Source organism: Protopterus annectens, chromosome 3.part1, assembly GCF_019279795.1.
Source record: "Protopterus annectens isolate FY-2018-M chromosome 3.part1, PAN1.0, whole genome shotgun sequence".
Lineage (NCBI taxonomy): Eukaryota > Metazoa > Chordata > Ceratodontiformes > Protopteridae > Protopterus > Protopterus annectens.
Window position 1 is genome coordinate 1,079,453,430 of NC_056732.1, and position 24,570 is coordinate 1,079,477,999.

The 24,570-nt window shown below is 38.5% G+C and overlaps 1 protein-coding gene across 2 annotated transcripts in view; it reads right to left on the minus strand.

Moving 5' to 3' along the window:
* LY96 (lymphocyte antigen 96) overlaps positions 1 to 24,570 on the minus strand; it is a 382,527-nt gene that overhangs the window by 331,734 nt on the left and 26,223 nt on the right. For both annotated transcript variants that reach the window (XM_044067219.1, XM_044067218.1), the window contains exon 2: positions 20,062 to 20,151. In XM_044067219.1, coding sequence (XP_043923154.1) covers positions 20,062 to 20,151 — 90 coding nt within the window. The remainder of the gene's footprint in view (positions 1 to 20,061; positions 20,152 to 24,570) is intronic.

A 24,570-nucleotide genomic window follows, 5' to 3' on the forward strand; every position in this document is an offset into this window, starting at 1 on the left:
ATACAGAAATGACTTTAACATGTGACAGCAGAGACTTATATGTGTCCAGTATCAAGTAGTAGGCCTCAGGCATCAAAGAATCACATATATATACCTCTCAAAACTACTGGTGGTCACTGAATGTCCTCAGTTTGGCCTCATACTTTTGTACTGGAAAATCATTACAGAGAGGTTAGAATGTAATGAAACACATTTCAGTTTCAGACTTCACAACCCTGAGAAAACTGTTAAAAATGCTGATGCAAAAAATGTTGCATTCTATCAACTGTCTAACTTTCTAAGACCAAAATATGTCAAAAGTACAATTAGCAAAACAGCATCACAAACGTAGATATATTAAGCACTAAGTCAGCTATGTACCCTGAACATCAGACACAAATGTCAATTTTCCCTGAATGCAAAAGATACAAAACAAGGATCTGGCGCAGTTAATGTCACTTACACAGGGTGTTGTCTGTGTGGGGGGGGGGGGAGGCAGAAAGCCAAGGCTGACACAAAAGGTCAGTGAGTGTGTGAGTAAGGAAGAGAAGCAGGCAGACATTTGAAGAAAGTAACAAATGGCCAGTGAGACAAAATGAGCTTTAAGCTTCATGGCTTATCCATGTAACTGTTGTGCGTGTGTCTGTATGGGTCCTCCAGGTGAAATTGGTGTGTGAGTGTCTGCAGGAAGACAGCCAAGTTCTGTGCTAGCTCTGAGTCTTAGTATGTTGGACAGGTGTGAGCTGTACATAGTAGAGGTGACAGTTTATCATTGTCATATCCAGCCATGAGAACTGGCTAAGCCAGGAGTTGCACTAGCACATCCACACCCATGGTCAGATGCACTGCTGCTAGATGAATTTGGTTGATGTCTGCTGGATGAGCTCTCCTGACATGGACGCCCAGGACTATGACCTTATGGCCTGCCATATCTGGGTATGGATACCTCAACCATTGATGGAGCTGTGGAAGTAGTGCTACTATGGAAGCATGATCAGGCACTGCCACTTCAGCTAACAGCAGATGATGTGGTTGACCTACACCCATGAGAATGCTGTCCCCCTCTCAGCAGACGTTCCATCACAGACACTGCCAGTTCCAATGTGTCATTCATCTGAGTCATTGAATCAGCAAAATGGTGGAGGCAGTCACACATGTCAGCCTGTGCCACATCTACACCCCTAAGTATTTCTCTGGACAACCTATAGGAACATGCCTGTGCCTCCATGATGGCCCAAAACATATGTTGAGTGGCATGGGAAGACACACCTGGATCAGGTGGAGGATGGACAGCAGGCATCCCCAAGCACCCCTAACAACCCTCCTGTGTGGCACCTTGCCCACACTTTGGCTACAGCCAGAGTCAACAGGCACTGAAGCAGCAGTAACCACACTTCCCTAGTTGAGTGCCTCACCGTCCACCTATCCAGTATCTGAGAGCTCACTGGAATGGGTTGGGATAGGCCTACTGGCTGTGTCTGATGGAATTACAGGGATGGCTGAATGTTAACCTCATTGTCAAATTCATCCTCTGCACCCCCTGAATGTGCCTCTGTTTGGCCACCATCATCAGAATATGCTGAAACTCTCACATAAGGTGGCAAGAGTCCTACACTTCCACTGTCAGGATCACCTGTAATAATAAGCAACAAACACAGAAAATAAAGTAATATCTACACTACTATAGTCAAATGTATGCTAAAAAACTAACAGTGGTGCCACTACTATAGACAGTACAACAATACACACAACAGTCCTGACACAACACATCACACATATGGATAAAATAAATATATATTTGAACTGCTCATCACTAATAGCAAAAAAATATTTGGCTTACCGTGTGCAGATGATGCTATGCTTCCCATGGATGATGGTCCTGGAAAGGTAAGGACACCATCATCACAATTAACACTAACAGAGGTAGTTAAAACTGTTTTCCCTTTATATGTCCATTAATGATACTTTTAACAAGAACTTGGATGACAAATCCACCCTAAGCCCATGTGTAAGCAATCAGAATGTGTTGTTAACTGTATCAATCTACAACTATCCAACCCCCAAAATGAATTTAATGTTAAACAGAACTTAAGTAATGCTGTCAGTATTTTACTATACAAGAAGTATTTAACAATTGAGATAGGTAAGCCTACCTGGAAGCTCCTCCTGGGACATACTTGTCCTGCCTGAAACAGCAACACCAACATCAATGACTTGCTGCTGTGCACTTACCAGTTAGCTCTCTGGATCTCTGACAGTGGACAGGAACTCTTCATTTGCTATCAGTGGTGGATCTGTAGCAGCCCCCCCCGGTACCCATCCATTCATAGGTCACTGCAGATGCTCTCCTCCATGCAGAATAAATCATGTCACTGGCCCTATGGGGCACTTGATCATATGTCTTGCTGTGGCCATCTACTGCATTCACATCAGCAACTATCTGCTGCCAAATTTGCATTCTGCCTGTCATATCTCCACATCCCCTTTCAAGAAGAAAGACACTATGTTGCCTAAAAGCTTCCGCAATGACCTCATTCTCAGGGTCACTGAAGGGGGGGGGGGTTCTAGGGGATTTGGACACCTGGGTGCCATAGTCATAGGTGATCTAAAACACAATAGAAGGATAATACACATAATTATCAAATAACTTAAAGTCCTGTTTTGATATAACACATAAAAGGAAGCACTTCAGTACTACCTACTGGAGAAGCATAAACAGTCAATATAGTCAAATATAAAAAAGTAATTGTGTGGTTGTAACATATTACAATCACACACAAAGCAAAGTTGTATACAAAACAAGGAGGGTAGCAATAGCAAAAATCTTGCTTGTGTCAAAACAGAATTGCAACTTTGCTCCCCCACCCCCAAAAGAACAAGCAAATGACACATTTTGCTAACAAACCCTCAGTGAAATGCAAAACATGCTATCAAATAAACCGTCCCTGAAACATGTGTACAGATTTAATACAGAGCATTCCATTTTAAGCTATTGCTAGTCATGTTTACCTGTGGCCAGAACCCCCCTAGAGGTGTGTATAGTCCGCCTACAGTGTCATTGACAATATAGGATATTTAAATTTTACAAAAATAACAACAGAAGAGTGTACAGAGAAAATAGTTATAACATTAGGACTTGTGATGCAGTTAATTAGGTTGTGCATCTGAGACAGTGAAATGCCCTGACAAACATGCCAATGCCATCAGTACACGTCTAAGAAATGCATACAGATAAAAGTAGCATTTATTAATGAACACATTCATGTACATGTATATATGTATACATATATATATATATATATATATATATATATATATATTAACTGATTTTTCTTAATGACCTTTCAGAATATGCAGTATATAGCTGAAAAATGCAAGCATAACATATCAACGTCAGTAGTCTTCTGTGCAGATATATCCCAAAGTAATATCCTCTTCTGTGTTATCCACATAAACAAGTCTCCTCAACTTCAGGTTCCTTAGCTACACAGTTCCCTTTTTGTGGTATAGATTCAGGGCTGTGAGCATGGTGAATATGCAAATGAGGTGTGAACTCAGTTTGCAACTGTGAATGATTACTGGTATGGAGAAGGAAAATACAACAGCAATTCATACTGTCCTACCTCCAGTGGGTGTGTGAGCCAGGTTAGACTTACAATGTGTAGAAGTAGTTGTATCAAGGTTTTAAATGTAAGTAAGCAGCACACATTTCACAGTTACTGTTCAGTAACATCTAGCCTCCCCTTCATTTGTTGAAAGCTGTATATTATTGCCATTTAATATCCTCACACATTTTAAGGCCAATGATACAGAATGCCTTACAGACTGCATGTCTCAGATAATTGCTCAGATAAGAGAAGAATGAACAACAAACACAAAGAGATAAGACACAGCTGCATTTTTGCAAGCAATAGTCATAAATAGTTGTGTGATTACTCAGTGCACCACATCTGAAATGAATACATGCACAAACAAATAACATATGTTTTGTTAGTACTGTGGATGATGTTGCAGGTGGTTGTATGCACAGTGATTTCAGTTCTCTGCTGCAAAGCTGTTTGTGTGGCAAAGATGGATACAACACCCTTACTGTGTTTTGAAGGTTCATTGGAGTGAGAGTTTAAATCCAGACCTGTGTAAAAATATTTCATACATACAAACAGAAATCTTGCAGTGTTTATTTCCTAGACTTCTTTTTCTTCATTTCAACGAATTTCCCCTTTTTAATTTTTAAAAATGCCAATGTTTGCATGGTGCACACCATAACGTAAACAGGGGAAATAGAGAAACACAATGAATGTCAGGTTTAGCTGTGCTTATGTCGTTTGCACAATGGTTAGCAGTGCACAAACCTTGACTAGTGGCCCACACAGGAAGCAGATAGAACACCTGCAGACAGGCTGTATACAGTTTGAAGGTCAAAAAGGATACATTGTTGCAGTTTTTGCTTTCCATCATGCAATCCCACTAAGCAACATTTTGCAGTGGTTAGCAGACTTCTGCAGCACCTGCAGCCACTGAACACCTGCAGACAGGATGTAGACAGTCAACAATTTAAAATGGATATATTCTATTAATTCTGTTGGGCATTACAAAAACATGTCCCCCATTTCACCACTTTCCTATATTCTCCATTTTAACACCTATAAACTGGTCAGAAAATAGAATCACACACAACACACATAAGTACCAAAAAAAAAAAAAACAATGGAGCCCTTCATTTTTGGTCCCCCTGTTTGTGCAGAGTTTGTCATTGTGCACCAATGCCAAAACATGGTGAGCAGCTCTTCTGTGGTGCAGTTACCTCTGCACAATTCAGCTTAAACATGCTGCACTATGTCAAAATACACTAACACATGGTGAACATAGAATAAAGTACAATTTTACTGCATTACCAATACTATTTAAAAGTATTGCATACACCTGGATTCAAACCCTGTATCATCTGGGCTGAAAAAGGAATATGTCAGTGTATTTACACCTGCTGCCACAGAGTCAGATAAGCAGCAGCTGTGTTTCATACACTCAATACTCATAATTTTAGCAATGAGCCTCACATTTGCACACTGCTTAACTATGTGCAAACAGGGAAAGGAGGAGAAATGTGTATCTTGCATGCGCAAACACCTTGCTAACCATCATGCAAACCCACTGCTCACCTTTGTGCTATGCAAAGTAAATAACAGTATGTATTAGTAAGGTTTATTGCCCATTTAGTGTTCGTGCCATGAAACTACCTGTGGAAAGATAGAAAATTAAGGTCGTATCTAAGAATATGACACATATTTACAATGCAGTCATGTGGTACTACCTCCCCCATTCATTGCAAGCCTGGTCTGTCAGTACTTGTTCACAAATATATCAACTACAGCACATAAATTAATAACAAATGTTGTGTAATATACCATGCACATCTTTACAATGGCAATACACATTCAGAATTTCAAATACCTGTAGTAATGTTGACAGTTGTTTGCATATAGTTTGTAAAGCTGTCTCTTAAGGTATACCTACACATTGGAACACAACCACCACATAATACATGTTGCATACTTATCAATCTGGTAACATGCAGAACTTGAAATATCTTGACAGCTGAACATGCCTACACATCCATGTCATGCAGATCTCCCAACGTCTTCTCTCCAACATCTACTGCCAATGTCATCCACCATGAGTTGTCCTGCAGCCTCATAAAAGTCAGAGTTGTGCTGTGGTGCTTGTATAATGTACTGTGTTCTCCAGTCTATGTACTTTAGATTGGTAGGGGTTCTGTTCTCACTGCAGTCAACTGGAAGGTCTGTGTGTGTCTATCTAGTCAGAAGAGCAGAAGTGTGTATCCTGCAATTATTACTCCAATACCATGGATTTCCAATTTTTGACACTTGCACATGCTTACACATCCACTTCATGTTGGCCTCCCAACATCTTCACTGCTGATAACTGGCGGTGGTTGCATAAAGTACTGAGTTCTCTAGGCTGTATCCTTAAGTAGAAGTTCTAACCTCACTGTAGTCAACTGTGTGTGTGTGTGTGTGTGTGTGTGTGTGTGTGTGTGTGTGTGTGTGTGTGTGTGTGTGTGTGTGTGTGTGTGTGTGTGTGTGTGTGTGTGTGTGTGTGTGTGTGTGTGTGTGTGTGTGTGTGTGTGTGTGTGTGTGTGTGTGTGTGTGTGTGTGTGCACTTGCTTGACATTAGACAGAGCATTTTACACCAGCATGTGGGAAATTGCTTCTGGTATTTTCTCCTCACCAGCCATTTACGAAGTCAGACTTCAGCTGTGGCACTTGCCTTAAATGCAAAGTTCTCTAGTCGGTGTACTTAGGTAGGGGTTTTGTTCTCACTGCAGTCAATTGGGGTATTTGTATGTTTCTATTTATGCATTGTGCGACACTGCTAGTACCATTTTCTCCTCACTAGACACTGCTGATGTCATCAGCTATAGCTGATTTGTAGATGTGCAGTATTCCCATGAGGGCAGGGTCAGAGACTGGCCTGTAGACCAGGCACAAGTCACCTTATCCTACATGATACAGTGACAGGACTTTCAGTCTATCCACATACATCATGGCATTGTTTGCAGGGACTGTATTTTCTTTGTGAGAAATCATGGACCTTTTCTGTATGGGCACTAGTAACTGTGCAGCAGACATCTTTGAGTTGTTAATGCTAAATTCATGTCTTTTACATCTGTTAAATGTCCTGACAGAGATCATTGAGGACATGCATGATGAGAATGCTGTCATCTGTGGAACTTGACCAGGCCAATGCATTCGACACAAATCCACACTGAGGTATTAACTCAAACAATACTTCATGATAAAAAGTACTCTGAATCTAAACAGTGTCAGAAAAGAATTATAGATTCAGATTTTAAAGTCGTGCTACTGTCAGATGTGGCCATAAGCACCTATATCACCAAGTGGGTAGACCACATGATCACAAGTATGACATCTAAATATATTGAAATGTGTGGAGTGACATATCTGTGATCCAGTCATCAGGTCCATACATCAGGGCTGTTTGCTAGGCCCTTTCTTGTCCATTATTTAAGTTACAGATGTCAGGATTAACATAAACATCCTGTGTCCAAACAGCTGCCTGGAGGACTACAGATTATGAACAATCATTGACTCCAACAGTGATATTAATATAATACAGACAGTATAAATGCATACCAAAGATTGCTGCCACAGCTATGACAACACATGAGATTAAGCAAAAACATGGGGGGGGTGGTTTGTTACATTATTACATTATGAAAACAAATGTACAAACCATGGAAATGTAGACATCACACCATATAAGCAGACCACTTGGTATGTGACCTGTGTCCTGGGGTAGATGGTATGTGGGACGTCCACCAGCATGTGAGTACTCCCTTGTATGTAACACAACTACTGGGTATGTGCAGGACATCCACATCAAAGGCCATAATACCTCCATAGTTCACAGCCTTCATCACACCAATAACTGAGTATAATGCACTCTTCTTCATGTACCTTGGTTACATATCATTGGAAGATGTGTAGTGAACTGTAACACCTTTGCCACACTGAGCTGCCACACATCTTATTGGACATCCCTAGGTATTATTTTTGTTGCATAAACATTCCTGTCTGATGGTGTGGAACACCCATCAAGGTGTTACACCAGATGCATGTGTGCTACCTGTTCTGATGATGCACCAGTGCATACATAGCTGTTTGACAACATTGATGACATGGGTTACATTCATGACAGTGTAGCTTCTGTGTGTGTGTGTGTGTGTGTGTGTGTGTGTGTGTGTGTGTGTGTGTGTGTGTGTGTGTGTGTGTGTGTATATATATATATATATATATATATATATACATATATATATATATATATATACACACCAGTCACCTAGCTTGGATTCATCATAATGTCACATACAGGTATAACAGTATCCCTCTTGACACCTCCAGCAGATGTTACAGTGTTAGGACAGTGTGCTTGATTACCCTCATAGATTGCTGACATGTCAAAATAGTTCTACAAGTGTGTTCATGCAGAACCATCTATGATCACTCAGAATTACATATGTTGTGTCAGAGACATGGCATTACTGGAGGTATTATTATGATATTGTTCATGATTGTGTGTGATTCTTTTACTGTTGTCCATGGGCATGTATCCTTGTCCCACTTTTTGGAGACCTCTGCTGATATTACACTCATATTCACACATATCAGTTTGCACAGCTTCACAATATGCACCCAACCCCAATTGCATATTACATCCCTGTTAGATGTCCTCTCCATTGTGCATGTCAGGATGCTTATCTCATAAAGACATATCTTCTCCATTGTTATATCACCTTGTCTGACAGTCGCATAATATACATTTTTACTGTGAAATCGTACTATACCATGTTGATATGATTAATGTTTTTGCTACAACTGTCTTCCATTTACATGCCCTCATCTGCTGTACATTACAATGTTTTATCTGTCCTCTTTCACTGTGTTCATTCCTACAATTCATCTGTGTGTCCCTATGCAATGCAAAGACTTCCCCTGACAGTTTATTTTAAATGGCACTCCATGTATCCTCACAGATCATTTACCAAACTTTTGTACAGAATGACCTGAATGGGTTTTCACACTACTCTGCACTGTATACACTATCCTGTATTGCGTTTGAAACATATACATCACTATATGATAAACCCTGGTAATCATTGTGGCATTCTGTGCAATCCCGTTAACCTAAATTGCTGTAAGGTAAACAGCATCACTATCCATGTTGCACTACACGGTTTACTGGCTGCCAACATTTTTGCCTGCCACAAAACTTTGCTTGTTTATGCTTAAATGTAGTATGCAGCATAAATATATAATTAGCACTGCTGATCCCCGCACAAACACTTAAACTCCATGCAGGCTTCACACAAAGCCTACATGGAGTTTATTGAATCCTGTTGGATATCTTGCACTAATATCCACCACTTTATAAATGTACATTTTATGAACAAATTTATCTAATATGGGATGGTATATTACAGTGTTTATGTTTGCTGATTTTTTATTTATTTTTTATTTATCATTTGTTGACCGGGAATGTCCGACTAGGTTCCACAGAGCCTGTTTTCAGCGGAGGCCCGGGGAGAAATGCTCCAGATTTAATGATGATGTAACAGTATATCAGTTTATTGTGCACCACTGATAAAATAATTTTTTAGAATGCTATATTTCACGACTACTGTAGCTTTGTAACAATTTTCCACTAGTCTTCAAAGTTTTGTTCTTAATCTGTCTATTTTTTCACTGAGCTGCTTGACTGGCTGTTTAATGGTAATTTATATGGCAATGTTTTTATAAGATGGAAACGAAAATGATCATTCAAAAATAGCTGACCATGTTCAGCATGTTAATGGAAGTTTTGTTTGCTTATTTTATTTGACCATTAAAATATTTAACCTAAGCATTGTACAATAGTAAAAGAGAACTGATAATACAATTAAAAGCAGATCAGAAAGGGAATAAATATGCTAAAAACATGTAAATCCACACTAACAGCCAACAGAGCTGGATTTAAATTGATCCTTCAGAATACGATGCCATTACAAATGATTCCATCATGGATGACTATACAACTTAGAATGAGAAAACTAAACGACTGCAAAAGAGTATGTGTGTAACCAGGTAAAAAACATATATGCCATGCTGTACAAATTCAATTTAAGGGATCTATATTTTACCCAGCTCAAAGGCACCAAATGCTCCAGCTTCAAAAATAAATATATTGAAATTAGAAAAATAGAAGTGATCCAGAAAGGAAAAAAATGGGGCCAGAGTGGCCTGTGCTTGTCATGTTAATAGCTAGTCAATTCAAGATTTCTAATGTAATGATTTTAGTATAGCTGTTCCAGCTTTAATTCCATATTTATGATATTCTACAGGAAAAAATGAAGTAATGATACCACTAGAATGGTAGTCCAGAAGTGAAAGTACAAGTCCAAAAACTGGAAGTTAGTCCAAGTGTTAGCAAATGCTACAGACACCAAAACATAGAGAGACATCTGCTTAGCTTGATGCAGCCAGAAAAGTCTCCTAAAAAAATAATAATTACAAAATCGTATGTAATCCTTAGAATATAAAATGTTTTGTAGGAGTGGAAAGTTGTAAGTTCCATAACATGGATCAGTTTTAAGATGAACATGAATGCATTTTAGAATATATATCTTTGATTGGAAGATCATACTAGTTTGCGACAGGGCTGAGAGGTATATTGAGATACAGGCTTATAGGTTCATAGGTAGGTACTAGGCTATCAGCCCTAGGGCCTATACAAGCCTAGCCAAAAGTTACCCTGGCTTTCGCCACCCAAGAAAATTATTTTCCTGTGCCCCTGTTGAGCAGAGCCACAGAGGTACTCCCCGGGGTGAATTTCCTATTTACCATCCAATCATCAAGATTTTTCTTGAAGAGTGCTACTGAGGAGCTTTGTTTGATATAGATAGGTAGTATGTTCCAGAGTATGGGAAGTGTCTGGGACAGGAATCTATCCCTCCAGCATGTTCTGTTTATTGTGGTGACAAGGTTTAGGTCCCTAGAGCATGTAGCTTAGAGGGATTGGGATTTCTTTAAGTGGAGCATGTCCAACAGCTCTGGGTTTGACATAGCTTTGTATGTTAGGCAGAGATCACCTGAGTAGGCGATATGTGACAGAGTAAAGCTAAGAAAATTTTGATATTTGATCAGTCATTAGATATAAACCTATCAATGGCAACACCAGATTTATTTTAAGAAAAAGGTGATATTTGATCCATCATTAAACAAAGTATCAATGGCAAAAGCATCCAAAAATCTTAGAATTACAGCAGAATGTAGGGGAGCTGATGTTAACAGAATGTTAGTTACCTCTTCTAAAATACAAGCGTGTTTGTGGTATGACAAAATATCACTTAAAGAGAACATCGGTTTGTTCACTCAAGAAAACTATAGAAAATGCTGTGCACCCAGAAAAAAATGATAAGAAGTTGACAAAAGCAGTACTCTGGGCAAAAAGCAAGATTCAAAATATCTTCGTAAATGGTGAATACGGGAAGCAAGGAAAGGCCAGAATAATGGAGTCAAGAAATAAGGTGAGCCTCATGACTGTATATGCTAAAATCTGTATAGCTGGATCACTCCAGAAGTAGTAAGAATAAAACTTAAAATTAAATTTTGTAGATGAGCTGCTTTGTCCAGAATTTTCCATACATATTATTGGATAAATCAGAATAGTTACTGAAGACCTATTCAGGGGAGAAGGTATTGCCAAGGGAAAAGTAATTGTTGTTGGGACATATAAAGTCAAAGTACATAAAAAGGGCCTGTAGTATTGTGGTAACACTGGAAAGAAACACTCTTTGGTGAAGAGTTGATTAGAAAAACTGATCTGATATGCTATTAATAATCTAGAGATGGAAGCCAAAGACAGTAGCAAACTTGCCACTGGTGGGAAGTTGTCACAATTCCTCCCAGATGGTAATCAAGTTTTTTGCCAAGGGAACACCAAAAGGAACAAAGATAGAAGTCACAGAACCTAACATTATCAGCACTTTTTGTAAAAAAAAAAATGGTAGAAACAATATTAAAACAAAAATGATGCATGTACCAGTAGATATTCCTTCCAGGAGGAAATACAGCAACACTGCTCCCCAGGGAAAAATGAGCCCTAAAACAAAACCTGCTTATCTAAGCATTATCTGGAATTCCTAGGAAAAAAGTTGTGTGCCTGCCCAGAGCTAATAGGTGAGGAATTTACATGAGGTGGTTAACAGCAAAAAAGACATAGACCTTCACTGTCTTATAATCTCCTGCATGGTCACTTCACACACTAATTAATACTACACAATACAATATGTGTTCTTAGATCTCAGTCCTTGCTTAAATAAATCTCCCAACAGTTCATACCTGAGATTAAAATTAGCTGATTTCACAGGACTCCAGTTAAAACCAGACCAGATAAATTATACAAAGCACCAGTTTTAAGAACTAAGTCAATAGGACTATTCATATATTTTAATTACTAGGATATCCAGCTGGGTTTTCAGTGGAGGTCCAGAGAGAAAATGGTCAACATATAACTCATTAAGAATCACAGTATAAGAAAGGTAAATATAACATTGCAGTCTTACTGAAAATGTTCCAAGTTTATCAATATGTACATTAGATTACACAAAACACAGAGAAACAATATCAATTATTTTATGTATTGTATTTATGATTGGACAACAGAAATATTATACATGAAGAAGCATTTCAGTACAGTAATATAGTGTTTGCACTACAGTGACAGCAATACAAGAAGTGTTTTTTTTTTATCAACAACTTTTTCTGTTTCTTTTACAATAGAATAACACTATTGCAGCAATTACTGCTACTGTTTCTTAGCAGTTCTAGTTACACAGGAAAAAAAGTCTGTTCAGCTAGACTTTTTAAGGTAATCCTGGTCTTAGTTCCCTGTTATAATGCATTCTGCTTGTGTCTACATGGCATACACCTCTCCAAGTGGGTTTTATTTGGGATCTCGGGCCCCCAAGTCCTAAAGACGTGCAGAAAGGTGAACTGGCAATCCTCCAAACTACCTATAGATACATGTAAGTTGGACACGTGACTATGTCTTTATGTTGTGTTTGGCTGACATCCCATCTAAGATTACTCCACACCTTATGCCTACTGTTTACTTGGATACGTTCTGGCCCCTTTTCAACCCAGGATAAGGTAAATCTGGTATCAGAAAATGAATGAATTAAAACTTAGTGTTCTTAATCAGCAACATCCTTGCCCCATCAATGAAACTTGAAATAAAAACTGTCTGACCTTAGAGTGTACTAGATATTACAGACTGAGAATGTTATAAAATACAGCCATTTAAAATGTTAAGAAGAGAAATAAAATAAAATGGTAACTTAGCTACTATGTATCAGTGATTATCTTTCCCTGTTTCTTTCATAGAAGCAGTATGATAGGATTTACTATCAGTGTTCCTCAGCAAAGATCCAGTTCCAAGAACAAAGGCTTTTCAACTAGATCTCTTTAAACAATATAACTTGCATTAACTGATAGCCCCAGCCTGCAATGGGTCAAGTTTGAATTAAAAATTGTTAGACTCAAAATGACTATAGGTTATACAAGACTGCTAAGTTGATGACCCACACTTTTTACAGACTAAAACTGTACAAGCATATGTTTATGAAACGGGCTCTAAAAAACAAACAATATAATTAACTAATAAGGGTACATAAAATATATTCAATACACTACAAAACAACCCCCCTTGGGAAATAACTGCATTATAAAATAAATCTTGCCATTTTATAACTACAAGAATACACAAATGGCCATACACTAAACAAATATTATCACATACCCAGGCTTATAAGTCATGAGTCCAACAAGAGTGCACTGTAATAACCACTCCATGCATGTCTCAGCATATTGTATTACTTACACAGATAGCTAGTTAGCTACAGTGTGTGTGTGTGTGTGTGTGTGTGTGTGTGTGTGTGTGTGTGTGTGTGTGTGTGTGTGTGTGTGTGTGCCTGCGTGTGTGAGTGCATGCATGCGTGTGTGTGTGTGAGTGTGTGCGTGTGTGCGTGTGTGCGTGTGTGTGTGTGTGTGTGTGTGTGTGTGTGTGTGTGTGTGTGTGTGTGTGTGTGTGTGTGTGTGTGTGTGCATGCACGTGTGTGCATGCGTGCGTGCGTGTCCACATTTTATTTTTATTTTATTTTACATTTGTTGACCGGGCTAGTCTAACTGGATATATGTCCATTTTCAGCAGAGGCCTGCGACGAAAAGCTCCAAGACAAATACAGAGAAAATAATGTTTAAGGTTGCAATAAAGTTAACATTGAAGAATACTAAAATACATTTTACAACACAATGGTTAATAACTATTTACAAAATATAGAACACGATATTCACATAAAGTCAATCATAGCAGTTTCTGGTTAACAGTTCTGCTTACATATGCAATAAAGAACATAAACTCAATTAGGGAGAGTAGAGGGAATAGCAGAGGTGATAGGGTGATAGTCAGGGTTGCTGCAAGGGCATAACCAGTTTTTTCTGAGGAGTATTTTCAGTTTTTGTTTGAGGAGGGGTAGGGAAGGAAGAGAAGTCAGTTCAGTAGGTAGAAGGTTCCAGTTTTTCCCACTAGTGTTTGAGAACAGAGAATCACCTGCCATGTTGTTCGACTTACTTATGCTAACTTACAGTTTATTTGATTATCGTAAGTTAGTAAGATTTTTATAGGGGGTTATGAGGTTTGAGAGTATTGGAGTATTGTTAGGGTGGTTGAGGATCTTATGTGCAATGGTAAGTTGGCTATATTGAAGCTGATTTTGTAGTTCAAGCCATCCCAGTTGTTTTAGATTCTCACAGTGATGGGTTCTGAAGGGATTACCAGTGGCAAATCTGGCAATGTTGTTATAGGAGGTAGCTAGTTTGAAATTATTTTTGACAGATTAGTGAGGCATAAAGGAGTATTGAGATTAGATGTGAGTGGGCAATAGTAGATCTTGCTATAGGAGCGAGGAAGGATTTGACTCTACATAGGGAGCCCATTTTTCTGTCAACTGTTTTTATAGTGTTATTAATATGGGAGTTGAAGTTAAGGTTGTTGTCTATAGTAATTCCAAGGAGCTTGGTGGTAGCATCAGGGGATATGAGGGTACCATTATTAGAAGCAACAGTGAAATCTATAGGTGTAGACTTACGGGTAGGGGTAAAGAGCAGGAGCTTAGCTTTTTTAGGATTCAGGAGGAAGCAGCAGTTTAAGATCCATGACTCTACTATGTTAAACATTTTCTGAGTTAGGGATTGTAGTTCAGATGAAGATTTAGCTGTGCAGATTATTGCTGAATCATCTGCATATTGTATATATGTTGCATGAGGAGCAGCTTTGCAGAGATCATTAATAAAATAGAGAATAATAGAAGACCTAGAATGGAGCCCTGGGGGACACCTAGTGTAACTGGCAGGTGGGATGATAGATTATTTTCCCACATAACAGCTTGCTGCCTGTCGCTCAGGTAAGAGCTGAACCATTGTACAGTTAGAGTGTCAAGAGAAAGTGATTTGAGAATATTTAAAAGCAAGTTGTAGTTTACCATATTGAAAGCTTTTGAAAGATCAATAAATAGAGCTGAAGACAGAGCATTGTTATTGCAATTTCTGTTAATGGTGTCAGTGAAGGATAAGAGGGCTGCAGTGGTACAATGTTATGGTCTAAAGCCATGTTGGCTTTGTGCTAGTAATTTGTGTTGCAGTAAGTGGTCTAGAAGCTGATGATGAATGCATTTTTCCATTATTTTTGCTAAGGGGGATAGTAGGGCTATAGGTCGATAGAATATTCATTGGAGTTGCCTCCTTTATGTAGGGGGATAATGTGTGAGATTTTCCAGATGATTAGGATGGTTCCCTCATTAATGGTTCTGTTTATTAGGATGGATATAGGATACGCTACTGCTTTAGCTGCTTTTTGCAGATATTGAGCTGGAATCTGGTCAGTAGGAGTACAAGGCTTAAGTTTTAGAATATGTTTGTAGATGAAATTATTAGAGATGGGTTGTAATAGGAAAGTAGGAAGAGAGCTGGAAATGGGCTTAGAAAGGCTGGAGCTGGCTGGCTAGAGATTGGATGGCTTCAGTAAATATGGTATTAAAGGCATTAGCAGTTTGGTTGGGAGTCTCATGATTAGTACCAGTTGGGGTTGGTGTACTGCAGTGACCTGGGTGTAACAGTCTACTGATACTTGCCCATAATCTTTGGGAATTGTTTAGGTATGTTTGCTGCATTTTACAGTAAAAGTTTTTTTTGTCTGTAAGTATTGCTTTTCTTGTCACATTTCTCATTTGTCTAAATGTTTGTTGATCTGATATATTTTTGGTAGTTCTCCACCTAGTCCAGGCTTTATTTCTGAGTAGTATTTTTTGCTTGGTGTCTTGAGAGAGCCATGGGGCTGGTCTTGACCTAGTTCTGATAGTGCGCTTTGGTGCATGTTGGTCAAGGATATTTAAGAATTTAGAGTTAAAGTGTTTGACAGCCCCTTCAAGTGGGAGGGTTTTTAGGGGAGACCAATCACAAGAGCTAAGTTCAGTCTGGAATAGCCTTTGGTTAAAATGTTTGTTTGACCGTATAGTCCTATATGAAGCTTGGTGAGAGATATCAATCTTTTGCCTGATTATGTAGGTCAAATAGTGGTCACTGACATCATCAGGGAAAATACCTACTTTATAAGGTTGGTGGTAATTATTAATAAGGATCAAATCCAAGGTGCTCTCTTTCTTGGTTGGTTCGTTAATTCTAGTTGGGGAGGTAATGGTCTGAGAGAAACCGTGAAGGTTAATAATGAGAAGTAGGATGGTCAGTATTACTGCACTTCCAGTCAATATTGAAGTCACCTAGGATTATAGTTTCTTGTGGGAAGGTTAATGATACCCAACTAAGAATATCTTCTAGTGTACATATATTGTTTGCAGTAGGTAGGTAGATGCAGAAGATGTATATGGATTTACTAGAATTCAGCTGTATTTTGGAAATAAGAACTTCTGCATTACTGTCTTTAGGTGGGTTATAAGGTAAAGAGGTGACTTGTAATCCATCCTTGAAAAGAATTGCTACTCCCCCTCCCTTTCTCTTTCTACGGTCTAGTCACAATATATTGTATCCTAGTGGGAGGATTTCATTATCCTGGGTTCCTGGTTTTAGTCAAGTTTCTGTCAAACATAGAATGTCAAAAGAGTGTACATCCAAGAGAGCATGGAGATGGGGAACTTTGTTATTAATACTTTGAATATTGAGGTGTGCTATCAGGACTGAGTTAAGGTGTTTGTTTGGGGTGTGTGGGATAGAGGGTTTAGTGGTAAGAGATTCAGTGGCTAGGATATTGGCTGGGCCAGGGTTAGGATGGATGTCTCCATCTTGCAAGGAATGCTTTTTTAGTATAAGCAAAGGATAATGTATGTTATTAATTAGATACTGAACTTTCTTAGATGTTAGGCTATTGTATTTAATGTGGGCCAGTCTGTGATACTTTGCTAGTAAGTATGTAGGTGTGGATAATATATTTATATTATTATGGGTGATAGTGTGAATATATATGGCTGTTTGTTTGGTGGGATAGTGAAATTGAGAATAAGTTAGTTGTTCAAAGGAGGTTAAGAGATAGGCTGAGGTTAGAACAGATAAAAGTATGGTGTTGAGTAGTAGTTTAGTTAGTGCAGAGCTAGTAGTGGTAGCCATAAGTACTACAATTAAGGGAAATATAAGCAAGGTAAGAAAGGTTTAAGGAAGTATATAGAGGTATATGTGGATGTTAAAAACACTACAGGAGGGGGCTTGTGATAGGATGAGTGCAGTAAGGGTATGGTACAATTATCTAGGGTGGAGGGAGTATCTTATTTGTTGGATGTGGAGGAGGGTATGGTTTAGTAGTATAAGTCTAGGACCACTAGGGGGTGGGTGGGAATTGGGGGGTAGGGTAGGGGAGTGGAGTGAGGCTGCAGGGTGAACAGAGCGGGAAGAGACAAGAGAAGGAGGAAGAAGCTCAAATAGAAACAATCAGTAAAGCACTGACTATTGAAGGTAAGTGTAGTTAAGGGTAAGTGTAGAGATAAAAAAAATGGAGGAAGAGAAATACTAGGGACAAAGGGGTGCAACTAGGAGGAGAAATTTAAAGTGGGCAAGATTATTAGCATGATTTCAACATCAGCAGTATAAGTAATTACACTGTGCGCCAGAGGGATAGACCTATGGAAGGTAGGATTGGGTAGGGGTGCCACCTGGTGGGCAGATAAATTATTACAACAGACATTTAATAACGGTAATGTCTGGTCTAAGATATGGTAGGAGATGGGGAGCATATACTAGTGATAAGAGTGGTATACTGGTTATGAGGTAGAGAGGGGGTATGGCTGCTGGCTATCCTGGCTTGGAAAAATACTTTAAACCACCTGAAAAAATTAGTTACAAACAGACTTAATTGCCAGGTGTAAGATACAACATACTTTCTTGCTTCCTCTTTTGAAAAGGTACAGGGTTAAGAGGCAGTGTGATGATGCAGTTGGATACTTGGAAGGGGTCCTTAGTCTTCAGGCAGGAATTTTCTATATTTTACTGCAGCATAAGCAAGTTGGATAGCTAGGTACTATTGGGAAAGAAAGAAAAAAGATGTAAAGAAGTAAAAAAAGTAGTACAGGCAAAGTACTTTGAGCAATAAATTCCACATAAAAACAATCCTTCGATAAAAAGGTACTCAAATAAAAGCTACAGGCTAGGCAGTTCTTTGCTTAAATCAGGTAGGAACATTTAGTTAAAGAGGTCATAGCTTAACCACTCTAGATAAAGCAGAACTATACTCATAGTGTAACAGTCAGGCATGTACATTAATAAGGTAATTTCATTGCACATATATAATTATGACATTAAGTAAATATCTTAAGGCAGGTAATCTTGGTAAAGGACATACCTAACTGGTAGGCACACTTATACTACACGTGTATCTGAATCCAGGCTTACATAACGTTAGGTAATAACATCAACATGAATACAGTTAGTCAAATAGGGCAACTTAATTCAGTGAAAACTACATCAATAAGCTGGATCTCATTCAAAAAACACTCACAACTTACACAATTGCATAATTAGCTAGTGGGGAAGGCTATGTAACAACGTTGCCCATGCACAGCAAGAAGAAAGAGAACAATCTACTTATTCTATAATTGCCTAACTGTTATATCTGAACAGTATGAGCGACACAGTAATTTACAGAACAGTCCCGTTATCAATGAATTGTATGGAATGCTTAATTCCACAAGACCATCAAAGAAATATCCATCAAGCTTTAACCAAGTGGCAAAGCCTTCTCAATTGCAAGCTTTATTTCCGATAGGGATAGCTCTGATAAATTATCGCATTTGTAATGCTGTAGGCTGTGAGCTTAAAACTAAAAGTGGTGCTTGTTAAATTTAAGGCATGTATGTTTATCGGTTACAGGCACACATTAAGAGTAACGTTATACTAATTAAAGCTTTGGTAGAATCGAACGCTACAAGCTATTTCCAAGAGTGATACAATGAAGCAAAGTGTTCGCAGACAGTTCAACAGTGGCTAGAACAGTTTATAAAAAGCGCTAGGAACTGCTCAAATAAGTGCTCCCAGATACTGGGAGCAAAGGCAGAAGCTAGCGTTTGTGAGGAGGGAAAGGGCTGTTAGCGCTAAAATACCTTCTAAGTACAATTACCTAGAGTTTATAAAAAGTGCTAGGAACTGCTCAAATAAGTGCTCCCAGATATTGGGCACAAAGGCAGAAGCTAGCGTTTGTGAGAAGGGAAGGGGCTGTTGCGCTAAAATACCTTCTAGGTACAATTAACTCAAGCTAGGCAATAATTCCACAATTATAGTAGACAGATATATTTAAAGTAGAGAGGCTTTTGTCACTTATGCTTATGCTCAGAGCACTCTCTAATGAAAAAAAGAGGAGGACCATAACCTCTCCACGTGGGCAACACAGTTAGAATTCATACGGAGTACAGCTAACACCGGCTAAATGCTAGATTTCACCTTGTCCATATGATTGAAGCTAACAGCTCCAATGCTTAACTGTTAAACATACGCCAGATAAAAAGGAAGGCTATAGCCTCTCAAGAGGGAAACACTGCTAGAGTGCAACTTCTAGGTACAAAATATCATATGTAAAAGATGTTCACTTATTCCTAATAAGTTTACATTTGATCTATTTATACTGCTAAGCCCATGCAAGATAAAAGGGAAGACTGTAGCTTCTAAGGTGGGAAATGCTGTTACTGTACAACTTCTTGGTACGATGCGTCCAACACAAAAGTAAGTCCCTTATTCCAGATAAGTATACATTCAGATTAAGCTCAAAAGTCATCAACTTTCCTGATCTGTTCTTGTGTATGTACTTTTCTCCATCATACAAGAGGATCCCATTAGTTCTGATGAATTGCATCCATTTTAGCCAACAAATCTCTGAGCAGTACTGTTTAGGGCTGCATTTTGTAATTCTTAAAAAAAAGAGAAAGAGTAAAACAAAGAGAAGAAAAAAACTTACTTGGAATCCAGGACAATGTTATATTATGATGTGCCTGGTTGCTTAACCTGCATGGTGTAAATTCGACTGACACCTGATGAATTTTTTCATCTGCATCAAAAGAACATTAGTGTAATATTACCATGAGACTACTTACAGAATATCCGTATGTTTTTAAACAGCTAGTAATACCTACAAAATTAATACTGTCAGAGAATTCTCTGAAGACCTAGAATGCTGCCAGTGCTTATTAGTAGCCTAGAGGCTGAGTGTCAGAAATCCCTGAGACCTTCAACTGATTTCAGTTCATCTTATCCACATATCAGCTGGAAATCAAAAACATTGGAACACCACACAGCCAGACTTAGAACATGTTGACAACACTGAGCATAATGCCACACATTTTACACCTGTATGAGTTTTGAATTAGAACTAAGTAATCTATAAAAATAAAAAATGTCTGTTTCACAGCCTTAGGACACAGATGGTAAAGGTAAACACAGTTCACTCCGAGAAAAGAATGGTTGTTAATGCTTTATTATAGGATTTAAATTTATGTGTGGGATTCGTTGTATCATTTAAGTGACATTACAGGGCTATGGAAGAAGGGAAGAAATGGATCTTTTTGCAGATAACAACAACTGCAATGTGATTTCCTACAGAAGAGGAGATGGAGGGTTGTTAAGGAACTTGGCAATGTCACAGGTCATTGTTCAGATTTTAGGGGGCACTCCCTAAAGTAGGGACTTTTACTGGCAGCCATCAGGATGTTGGTTATTTGTACACATCTCCACAAAGGATCTCCCACTATTTGTACACATCTCCACAAGGGATTCCCCCACTCCCCAGACTACAAATGTGATACCATTGAGGTCAACTTCCCAACGAGTCATGGACTCATCCAGCAAAGGGTTTTGCCAGGGATACCCAGAAACAGCAAACAGGAGATCTAGGAGTTGGGAAAGCATGGAAACTAGAAAAAGAGCCAGAGGACTGCACAGCAGTGGGAGATGGAAAAAATAAATAAAATTGTCAGAATATTAAAAATGCATGGAGCAGGCAAATGGTCATTTTTCTGTAATGAAACAATAACCAGGCTATAGGTTAACTGGGGTTTTCAGCTTATCTAAGAGGTAGGCAGTCATGTACATAAGGCTGGCAGGGCAGGCCTCATCTGCTATTAAAACATACAAATCCATGTTAGGAATGTCAGTTATTTAAGCCTACTATTTCAACTTTGCAATGCACTCTTCCATTGGGAATCCAGAAAGTCTTACAGTACACTGATCCAAGTTTTGTAATTATAGTGGTAACTGTCTCTAACAGCAGCAAATATGCTTTCAGCTTTCTGAGGTAATACAACTCACAATATTCACCTGTGATACACATCTGTTGTAACATGGGAAATGCATAATTATGTCTAATGCATTAATGTAGTGTATATTGACTTTGCTTACATTGGGGTATTTGTGCATGCCTACACACACACACGCGCACACACACACACACACACACACACACACACACACACACACACACACACACACACACACACACACACAATACATACATCATTTTATGACTATGGCATAGTGGCTATTTTAATGTTGATATGCTGTTTTGATATGTGATGTATTCACCATACATTACAATCAGAGTGGGTGATGTGTATACAACACCCATTACGGTAGTAAAACATCTGTAACAGGACAGTTTAATGGGAATCATCAGTCAGGTTGTATCAAAACCATGATGTGTAACCCAAAATGGCGGTGATCAAGAGACCTCTTAAAGAGGGATTTTTCAAGACCAAGAGTGAAGACTCTTGAGGGACCATAAACCAGTTGCACCTATGGAGTACCAGAAGTTAAATGTGGTTTGCTGTAGAGCACTAGAACCTTACCTGTGGACTTCCTTGTAAAGTAACAGGAGCCTGACTTTGGATTTATTTAAGGAATACTAGAACCCTACCTCTGGATGTGCAATTATCACAAGGAACAATTTAGCAATATGGGTCTGACAATAGTAGAGTTACTATTTAACATGACAAGAAAGTAAAAATAATAATAATAGTAATAATAATAATAATAATAATAATAATAAAAGAAGGGGCCTACAGACTGCAATGTAGAACAGTATTAAGGAATTAATAAACAGAGGAGATGAAAGATTACAACAATGACCCAAATCCTGCCACCATCACTAGCACCATTGTCACTTCACCCTCAGTACTGCACAAATGATGATTGCTATAGCTTCTGATGACACAAAGGTTGGTTTCTATGACAAAATGAGTATATCTGATGTGCAGTACTTTAAGAGAGTACAGAAAATTATTTTGTATTTTTCAGGAAAAAAGTATAGAAATATTACAACATGCCATCAGAAATGCTTTACAGTTTTCTTTAATGTGGAGGGAAGCACCTCATGCGCACATTTTCCCAGTCAGTAAATGAAGTCCTCCAAAAGCAATTATAAAGTAATGAACCTTTCAGCATAAGCATTATCTTAATATTTTACTGCACTTCCTAAACAAACCACATGCAACAATACAGAATAATATAATATATTTCACACTTTCCATTCTATCCTGCTAATAGGTTCATATGCTCACAGGATGATACTAGGCTATTGGCCCGGAGGCCCTTATACGCCTAGCTAAGAATTTTGCCCACGTTCCCTCAAAGTCACCACCTGTTTCCCCGGTCCAGCAGAGACACAGGTGGGATCCCAGGGGTGTATTTTTTGTTTCCCATCCAGTTGTCCAGGTTCCTCTTAAAGAGGGCTAGAGAGGTACTCTGCTTGACATGAAGAGAGAGTCTATTCCATCGACAGGGAAGTCTTTGGGACATAAATCTATCCTGCCAACAAGTTCTATTAATGCCACAGACCAGGTTAACACCTTGTATGTGGATTGGTGAGTGGAGTTTGTCTTATGGATATGCAGCAACTCCATCAAGGCTGGGTCTGAAATGACCTTGTATGAGAAGAAACACAAATACAGTAAAATCACATGAATAAAGTGCATTTTTAGGTTTAGTGGGAAGGGATGAAACAAGATAATTTAAAGTTGAAAAACTAAGTGGGGTGGGCCTTCCCAAATGATCTCTCTCCACACAGTAGAATAATCTGATGAGATGGGACTGGGAGGAGTGTCCAAAATGAGATTTATAGTAGGGGGCGGGCAACTCAAAAGTCACCAAATTTAAGAACACAACAAGGACTGGAGGGGGGGGGGACTCTTAAAACTCCAACAGAACAGAAAACGTAAAACAAAACAAATGTAATACAAGAATAAGACACAAAATAGAAGTGATCAAACCTTAAATAAAGACCTTCAAATCAAAATTAAATGCAGAGATAAGTGATACTCAGAGCAACGCAGACCACACAAACACTTCAGCTAACTACAGATATTTCTAAACAAAAGAGCAATACTGTCTCTCAGCTCCTTCCACTAATTAACTGATGCTATTCATAGTTTGCAAAGGAATTCTTATTTCATCTGTAACACCTGCGGGGTTATATATGCTATATGGTATGGATGTAAGCACACCATGTGGTATATAGAACAAACAAAAAGGATGGTCAAGAGAAAAATTATGGAGCATCTGGGAGACATCAGACATGGTAGGGTGGAAAACCCTGTTGCCCAGCATTTTCAGTCTATTCACATGGGGTCAACTAGTAGTTTGTTTCTCAGTGTGTTAGCCAAGTGGTTTTCAATACAAAGTATAGATTATGTACAAACGTTATTAAGAATGGATACGAAATATATTGTCAATTATAAAACACTGTGGCCTAGTGGTCTGAATTTAGAGTTTGATTTACTTGTATAAGCAGATGTTCATGTTAATACAATTGTTTATGTGTAACTTCATAGGAGCATTCTTTTTGTTATTGTTAGACTGCGCATTTGATTCTGTCATTAGAAAATGAGAAAAAAGTAATACTGTACAACACTGTTGCTATGCTACGACTTGTTGCTTGAACTATTAGTTAATTGATTAATTGCATAACTGAATTGGGTATATAAGGGTACTATCCAATGATGTCTATTGTTCCCTGGAAGGCATTACAGCCAAGGTACTAGAAGCATCAGTAAAGGAGTGGATAGTGTGAACCATGGCTCTGGTGTATTGTGTTTTCTTTGTTATTTTCTGCTCATAGCAGTGTGATTTCTCATAAAGGAATTATTTGGTAACTTTTTTTTAACTGACCCTAGCCAAGAACTCTTAAAACTCCCAAAAGGACAGGAAACATAAAAAAAACATAGCAATACTAGAATACTAGAATAAGATAACAAACAAAAGTGATCAAAAGCTTAAATAAAAATCTTCAAATCAAAATCCAATGCAGAGATGAGTGATACTATAATGCCTTTTGCCCAGAAATTGTAGTTATTGGCCATTTGGGCAGTTTTTTCATTTCTCTCAACTTTCTGATTTAAAAGCCCACATTTGCACTTGTTTCCCCCCTGTGACTAGTCTAGTCCAGATACAGATTTGCTGTATCCAGGACTGTTTGTAA